This window comes from Centruroides sculpturatus, unplaced genomic scaffold, assembly GCF_000671375.1.
Source record: "Centruroides sculpturatus isolate CEXI.00-Female unplaced genomic scaffold, Cexi_2.0 scaffold409, whole genome shotgun sequence".
Taxonomy (NCBI): Eukaryota; Metazoa; Arthropoda; class Arachnida; order Scorpiones; family Buthidae; genus Centruroides; species Centruroides sculpturatus.
The window spans coordinates 307,846-317,242 of NW_019384561.1; the positions used below are offsets into that span (position 1 = coordinate 307,846).

At 27.1% G+C, this 9,397-nt stretch overlaps 1 protein-coding gene across 1 annotated transcript in view; it reads left to right on the plus strand.

Moving 5' to 3' along the window:
* The first annotated feature begins 3,879 nt into the window (after positions 1-3,879).
* The window catches only part of LOC111623967 (neuroligin-4, X-linked-like), a 34,601-nt gene continuing 29,083 nt past the window's right edge, over positions 3,880-9,397 (plus strand). The window contains exon 1 of the mRNA XM_023366708.1: positions 3,880-4,530. Within this exon, the coding sequence (XP_023222476.1) occupies positions 4,101-4,530 (430 nt within the window). The 5' untranslated portion in view covers positions 3,880-4,100. The remainder of the gene's footprint in view (positions 4,531-9,397) is intronic.

Consider the following 9,397-nt stretch of genomic DNA (forward strand, 5'->3'; position numbering starts at 1 on the left):
AAATAAATAAATATATGTATATATATATATAAAACATACAAAAATTTTATATAAAAGAATTTATAATATGTTTGACAAACCGTGTTTGATTTAAAGCAGAATAAATATATAACACAAGGTTATAGAATTATGAAAGTATAAATTTGATTGTGTTTTTTTTTAAATTTAATTTAATTCTTATGAAATTTAATCTCTTTTTTGAGATTAATTGAGAAAACATAAACGAAACTTAAGAAAAATGTAAATAATTTGACCATAAAAAATTAATTAATTCGTTTTTTTATACTTAAATCTTGGTTTAAACTACGTTAAAAATAATCATAAAATATTTATTAAAAATATAATAAAAGTGATGATAATTTTTTTAAAATTATAATAAATATTTTTAAAAAATGGATTGTTTATTTAAGTTTTAATAATTTTCGGTAGAGGAATATAATTTTTTTTTTTTTGAAATTTTCTTCCTTTATTAAAAATAATTAAAATTAATAATGTAATAAACGAATAAAACATTAATTTATTCTCTTAATTTATTATAAATATAAATTATGTTAATTACTTTATTAATTTATTAAGAAATAACGTAAAGTTATTAAATTATTATTTTTTAAAATAAAGTTTAAAAATTTAATTCGATTTTAGTACAATTTAATTGACTTTAAATGAAATTAAATGTTAATAGATAATATATTAAACAGGATGATTTCCTTTTTCTGAGTGAATTAAACATGAATATATGCATTTAAATGACAATTCTTCAAAACGTAAATTACAAACCGAATCTTTGATTAAGTTGTAGACGTTTCTACAACTGGCATTGGACTACTGGGATTAAATCGACTAGTCCATTAATCTTTCTAGCACGTTGTTTCCTGTCGCCATTTTTACTTATACGTCATTTCTATCGAATAACATGTTTGGATGTGATTACTCCACCACTGAAGTAAGTTTAAACAGATTATTGGATTTCAAGTGTTAGTTAACAATATTAAAGTAATTACTACATAAGAATTATACAGTAAAATATAAAGCGTAACCAAGAAACTCAATTGGATATTGATTGTTTACGCAATTGTTTAATATTTTCGCTTAGAAAATACTAAAAATTTATTATATAATATGTATTTTAATAAATTAAATGCAACAGAAAATATTAGAAAAATTGAGAAAAGAAAGCACTAAAAATTAATTTAATAAGATGTAATTAAAGTTTTAGTTAAAAAAAATTCAATTTTATAGCGTTTAAAGTAAGTAAATTACTTTTATTTAATTAAATAATAATAATAATTATAATTATATTACGTCCATAAACACGACAATTTGATTATTCTTTTATTAATTAATTAAGTGAAAGTTTCATTTGAGAAGTTAAGAATCGATATAAAGTGTTTTTAAACTATTTAAACGAAAAATTTAATATTTTAAAATAAACAATAACCTTTATTTAAATTATTTATAACGTAATTAATAATATAAAACAATTTAACTATAGTTTAGTGTATTTGAGTTTATAATCTACTGTTTATTATAGACATATAGAGCGAAATTAACATAATTTATATTAAACAATAGCGTAAAACTTTCTTGTATGCGTGTATATACAGTATAATATAATATATAACTTATATGTGTATACAGACAATAGTGATATGGATTATTATATCAGACAATGTTCATATAAGCACCTAATAATAGGAACAATTATAAGAGGATTATAGTGTTAATTGGAACACAGGAATTTGCTATTGTACATCTTAAAATAACATCTATTATAGCAATAAAAATACTATAAAAGCACTTTTATAGTATATCGAGTGGCGCAATTATATTTTTCTTTCTGAATTCTCTATCTTGAAACTGATATTTATGGTTTTTAAATTGGAATAATCTTTATTTTGTATACAAAAGTTGCATGTCCAATGAGCAAGTTATCCACACAAATAAAAAGTATACGTTTAAATAATAGGATTTATATGTTACGTAAGGATTCTTACATAAGATATAATTTTTTTTTTAAATTCTCTACTAGTTAATCTCTATTTTAATAAAAACAAACAGTAGAAAATCTACAGAAGCTTTATATTATTTGTATAAAATCACAGAAGAAACTTTCAAAAATCTTTAAATTAAGAAAAACAGAAGAAGAAGAAGAAGAAGAAAAATCATACAGTAAAGATAAAAAAAATTCAGAATTTGTAAGTTTTTTTTCTTTCTTTTTTGTTGTTGTTGTTGTTATTTTATACACTTCAAGTAAATTTTAGAATATACTTCTTTTATATTTTATAAAATAAAACATCAGATGTTTTGTGTATTCTACCGTATAAAGGTTTTAAAAATATCTTGGTAAAAATATGTTTTGAAATTGTATTCTGAATAGATTTGAAATTTTTAAAAGAAGAGAAGAGAAAAAAAACAACACTTTTTTATGTAGACATCTTGTTATTTGTTGGATCGAAGAAGGAATCAAATATCAAAACTTTGGTTTCTCTTTAATACTACTTTTAGTCAAGAACATACAGATGATATTATATTTATCTTCATTCTTCTTCTTTACCTGCTAACGTAACTATTACATATAATAATTTACATCATAAATTATTTAATATGTTTTTATAACTGAGTGTATACAGATTTATAACTTAAAGATTAATTTGCCACAACGCTAAATAAACTAAAAAGTAAACAAACAGTTTAACACAGTTTGTTTACAATATATTTAACCAAGGATACAAGACGAAAGAAAAATATATTTTATGTAATTTAAACCTTAATAATATTAAAGATGTGACAGGAAATAAATTCCGTATAAAGATATTAGATAGGGCTACATGAATTATATGAAATCTGATGGAAATATGGACATCAGATAATAATTTCTATATCATATAACGCTGTGAGATCCGAAAATCAAGTAACTCGTTTTACATGGTGATCAATGATAAAAATGTCATATGTTATTTACTATAATATGCCAAAATATGTTAGATTTTCAGGTGAATTTATGCTATTTATTTATTTTTTTAATTAAATTTTCTTCATTTATAAAAAAAAAATTACGCTGGCAATTCCTGAAAGAGAAGAGGAAATAATCAGTTCTTGCAGCATCAATATGATCTGTCGAATTTTTTAAAAAAATATATAAAATTTAATACATAAAATTAATTAAAAATTCAATATCATCGGAGGATTTAAAGCAATTCTTAATTTATTTTTTAAAAATAAAATTTCCGTTTTTAATAAATATTTTTAAATTAAAAATATTTATTTATTAATAAACTCATCAATTATTTTCATTAAGTAAATTGATTTATTGGTTTTAAAATTAATTATTTTAGACATAATTTAATAAAAACAATCGATAAATTGATTAATTTTATTGAAATTTATAAAATATTTTAAGATAATTAATTTTTATTTTTATTACATAAATGAATTAAATTAAACAATTATTATTAAGTATTAAAAAAAATTCTTAATTTTGAATTTATACACCAATGACAACTTCAATTTTTTTAAATATTAAAAATAATTATATATATCAATACATACATTAATTATTTTTATATTATATATTAGTAATTAAAACTAACATTATAATAATTATATTTATGTATCAATAATTAAACTTGTAAATTAATAAACATCATAAAATAATTATACAAAGGGGTAGAGGATGGCGGGGTATAACCATACACCCCACCATATACATCACTACAATACATTTACACACAAACATACGATTGCATTCTACATTTAGTTATGCTTATTTGGAGTGAGGAAGAAGGTAGGACTGGGACCACCCCTAAAACTATTAGCTTAAAATGCAGTCATCGGACTTGTGTACGTTCTCAAAGTTTCAGCCTTCTACATTANGCGATAAAGTGGAGAATGACAGACTCGGCAATTCATCATCGATGACAAGAGATGGGACCTGCAGCTAAGTAGTTAGACTACGGTGTGACTCGATGCCACATGACGAGAAGAGAAACAGGTCCCCGTGACCCGCGGACAATATAAAGACAACGAAGAAATGGTAGACTATAACTAGAAACATTATTAATCTTCATATAAGTCACATATGACTAAAGTAAGCCGTAGTTATGAAATCAATAACTAATACTGTGTGTCTGCTGTGCGTCATCTGTTCTCTCAAAATACACGTGCTCACAGATAGGCGCCCGAGTACTCGTGAGGTGATCACCAAGTATGGTGCACTACGTGGCACCATTGTGACTTTTCCCAATCGTCCACTTAAACCGGTTGAAGTATTTTTGGGTATTCCGTATGCAAGTGCACCTGTAGGTTCTTTACGGTTCATGCCACCGGTTACACCTCCCCATTGGAAGAATGTAAAAAATGCGGACCACTTCGGTTCTGTATGCCCTCAACGTCTTCCGGATATTACCAATGAGACAGAGGCTCTTCGCAGGATGCCTTGGGGTCGTCTCCAATATCTTCGACGTCTGCTACCTTATCTAGTCAATCAGAGTGAAGATTGTCTCTATCTCAACATCTATACTCCCGCATCAGGTAAGGTGATATACATCCACAAAAGATATAAATAAATATCGATTTTTTTTATTTATCATTTTTAAATATTACAAATCGTATACCAATACTTAAATCACTGTATTAATTAAAAATTCAGTTTTTAATAATTTAAAATAAATTAATTTAAATATTTTTAAAAATTTTAAATCTTAAAAAATATATATATATTTTTTTTTTTTTCGTTTAATACACCATCCCGTATATCCTCTACTTATATGCTGACGGATAAAGCTATGCAGAATAAAACAATGCAAAACGAGAAATAATCTGAAATGACCAACCAATAAAAAATTATAAAATAAAAAGTTTAATATCTAATCGATTAGTTTTAAACAGTTATAAAAAACCGAAATGAATTATTTTCTGTGTAAAAAAAAGCACACAAACACGATTTTACGATCAATAATTTATAACTATACGATTATTATATACCATAGGAAATAAGAGAAAAACATTTACTTAGGGCATCGCTATCTCGATCGCATCTTTTTATTTGGTAAAGACGAAATTTCTCGACAAAAGAGATAATTTAAACCATTATAATGGTCATATATCACTTGTCTATTTAAAATCCCTCTTTGCATCAAACATGACTGTAACCAAAGCTGTCAAATCTGATAGAGAACACGATGAAATGCGGCTATCAGGAAATGCGAGCGGATAACCGCATCATCAGTACAGCTTCATTATAAATCGACAATTTAATGCAGAAAAGCAAGAATTTCTCTAGCAGAAAATTTCTTTTACAATTCTTGTTCAATTTACGAATATTTTATCCATCATTTGACGTGATTACCATTCGTTTTCAATTCGATCTTACGTGTTGAAAGCTCAAAAAATAAATTGGGATAGAAGGATGCATAAGGATCACAAGCGCAGTTTCTTTTAAAATGAAATTTCTTTAAGAAATTCGTATTAAAAATCACGTTTTATTACTTATATAAATTAATTACACGTATCAATTAATTATGGTATGAATTTTATGAACGTTGCTAAAATCCTGTAAATTACCTTTTATATTTTTAATGTATTCCATTCATTAATAATTCGCGCAGTAATTGTTTGGCAAGTCTCTAATGAAGCATTACAAGAATTTAACACTTAAGTTGTACATATATAATGAATACTGGTGGCATTCTCTACGTCAGAAACTGTAGAAAAGTTTAAATGAAACGATTTTTATGCCGAAAAATAAAAGGATATTTTAAAGTCGTGCGATAGAACGTATCATCGAACGTTTAAGATATACATTTTTGGAATTATTTTTCCTTTTATTATTATTATTCTTTTTTATCTTTAGAGAAGGGTTTTTCGTTTTTCGGCCATCATCATTATGTTGCAGAGTTTGTCTTTAATAACCATTCTAAAAATGCTGGATGTTGCAGACAAGATAACATTACCTCCTAACTACTCTCTATGCGATAGCCTCACTCCTGGGGAGGGAGTGGATGTAGCCAAAGACAGCTACGCCTGCGTACTGGAGAACCATTCCCGAGTGGAGTCGAGGTGCAGAGTCCGTGTCCAGTGAGTGATAAAGTGGAGAATGACAGACTCGGCAATTCATCATCGATGACAAGAGATGGGACCTGCAGNGAAATGGAAAAAGACTAATGCCAGGATATTTAGAATTTCATGTAAAAGTTATAAGTTAAGGCGTTGAAAAACGAATGGACGAATCAATGAATGTTTTAAAAAATTCCGATATTCATATACCAAGGAAGAAAGCTAAAAGTTATTTAAAGAAAAGAAGTTGTTATAATCTGATTGAAGGGAGGAAAAAAATAATGTTTTTTTTTTGAAAAAATAAAAATGGCCACTCGTTATTCATACAAACAACTTTTATCGAGAAATGCAAATTATGATCGAATCTTTACACGTGTTGAATAAGTGCGTACTTTGACACTGTCATTATCTATCGACAATCGAAAAGTGTCGTTCGATGCCAAGCACGTCTTTCATTCTGAAAAAAAGAATTGCGTCGGGGGTGATGACAGTAGGTTGACGTGATCTCGACTTTTGTGTCTCATTTGGCGAACAGTATTGGCTAGAATCTGAATCTGTTTGCTGCACACACACACGCACACACACACGCACACACACACACACACACACACACACACACAAGGCAGAAGTTTGTGAGAAGTGTACGTTGACGATCGATCATCAGCCTGAACAAACAAGACTAATAAAAACATGATTCCGCTCCAAACGTAGTCAAATATTTAATATGCTAATTATATTCGATATTTGTTATAATTTTGTTAATTTTTCTCCTTCTAACTGAAAGATTATATTAAAGAATAAGAGACAATGATGACGTTCTTTCAACACGCTTCGACGTTGTACTTTTTAATATATTTCGTATATTTCGCAGTTCTTTGTTGTCATTGTTACATATCCACTATAGAAGCAGCCTCAATAAGACTAAGTACTTTCCTCTAAAGTCTTTCACTTTAATGTCACGTTTTCTTGTTTTTTTCTCTCTTTAAAATTTCAGCTGGCATTCAGAACTTTGTCGTCTGTCTCTTCACTACAGGAAAAAAAAAGAAGAGAGCAAGCTTCCCTGTTAGCGCGGAGATTTTAGTTGAAAAGAGAATACTTTTCAGCAAAAGACTGTCTCTAACGATCCTTCTCACTATTATAGAGGTGTTAACTTGAAAATGATGCCTTTAAAAGACGAACAAAACAACTGAACTTTGCAGTAAAAAGGCTATTTAAATATAAATTGGATTAGTCACTAACACGTGTTTCTATTAAAGATCAAGAACATATAGCGTTGAAAGCATTTTATAAAGTATTAAGTAAGAATATATTTATAGAAAAGAAAGAAAAAATAATAATAATAAAAAAAACGTAAAATATTTTCTAGACAAAGATAAACGAAAACAAATATTTTTGTGGAATTTCTATCGTTTTATGTAATTAACTCTTTGAGATGAACGCAATCAAGTTTTCTTTTTATTCAATTTAGACTGGAAGATTTCTTTCTTCATACTTCACTTAAGGATAATTTCACAATACACGAAATTCATCTGCAGTGATTACTTTCTCCATATGGTCGATCCGAGTGCAAAGCTTTTCGCAAAAACTACCCCAACAGAAGTTTAAGCCTTTATTGGAAATCGATACAGTTCACACAGTTTCGTTTGTTAAAGAACTGACAACGGGAATCATGTCAAAATATAACTCAAAGTTAATAATAAGGAAACAATTTCCTTCCCAGCAATAGCAGTAATCTCTGTATATATATATATATATTTTTTTTTCTTAAATTAATTCTTACTTTTCTATTTTAATCATTTCAATATTCATCAGAAATGAAATTAATTTAACCGCATCTAGAACTTTTTTTTTATATATACTTTCACTTCTATAAATTTACGATTGGCACACGAAGCAGAACTGATAGCTTTAATAATATATAATCGATGCAGTGAAGGAAAGACATGTTAATTTTATTACCGAGAAGAAATATTTTAATATCACACGCGCCATCTTGGTTAGTGATGAGTTTAATCATCACTAATGAGATATCTTAAAGAGTTATATACCTTAAAGAATATTTTACGGTTTTCTCGTTCGTGTTTCACAAGTTGAGTCGTTTAAGAAGTGCAATAAATGAGAGGGGAGGGGAAGAAACGACGTCATCTCTTCAAATATGAGCATCCGGAGCTTACAAAGTCAAACACAAACTTAGATAATTTGAAATTTCCTTAATGTAATTGATTAAATGCGCGATTAGTGAAACGAACCAATCAGATAAAAGAAAGATGCAAAACAATTTGATTTGTATCTCGCGTATTAAGATGCGAACCGCTGATACTGATTGTAACGTTTTATCGCATTTATTTTTAACGATTCATTAAATAAATAAATTTAATAATTTAACATTTAAGTTCCTATATCGATGCTTAATTTATTTAAAAATTTTGAACTTTCTACTTACGTTAATTTTCGTAATTTTCCTAGAAGAATGATAAAAGTAAAGAATTAATTCAGTGAGAGAGAGAGAGAGGGTGAAGTCGTATAGAAGCGGTTTAAGAGTATGAATTGTTAGAAATCCGAAGCACTGACAAAACGAATTATCGACTTAACGTGAGAAGTGTGAAGCTCGTTTAGACGGGTCGAAACAGTTTACGAAATACATTATTTCGTGCTTTATACATAAGCATTATACCTGATCGAGGAAGGCCTCACTTCATGACATATTAATGCCCATCCTTCTAACAGTTAATTGATTAGCTGTCTATTACTTGACATGTTTAAAATGTTGTAAAAGATTTAACAGTTAATGATTTATTAATACTTTACCCGTGTTTTAAACAAACAAAAATGAAATTTTTCTATTAGATATATTTCAAAATTGTGTAGTTGCGGTTGTTAGAAGAAACAATAGTTGTAAAAAATTTAGTGCGTGTAATTTATTACAAGTGATTAATTTTTCTTTACAATAACAATATATATATATATACAGGAGAAAAAATAGAAAATAAAATATAAAGAATCTAGTTCAGTGTTATTTGTTCACCGAGTTCTTTATTCTTGTTTTCCTTCGTTAATATTTGGTGTTATATTAATAGGAACGAAACACAACATCGATTTTGTGTCATCGAACAGACAAAAGAAAAAACATTTTTGTTATATTTTTTTACTTTTTTACGTGGAACATCTCGTTGTCTCTAAACAACTCTAATTGACAGCTAACTTGCCATTGTTTAAATTACTTAAATTTTTTTGTTTTCGAACATATTTTATTATTTATAACCAAAATCCAGTAGCTAGTTTCTACGAAAATAAAATTACATTTATTATTGTATATATATATATATATTCAATAATAAATGTA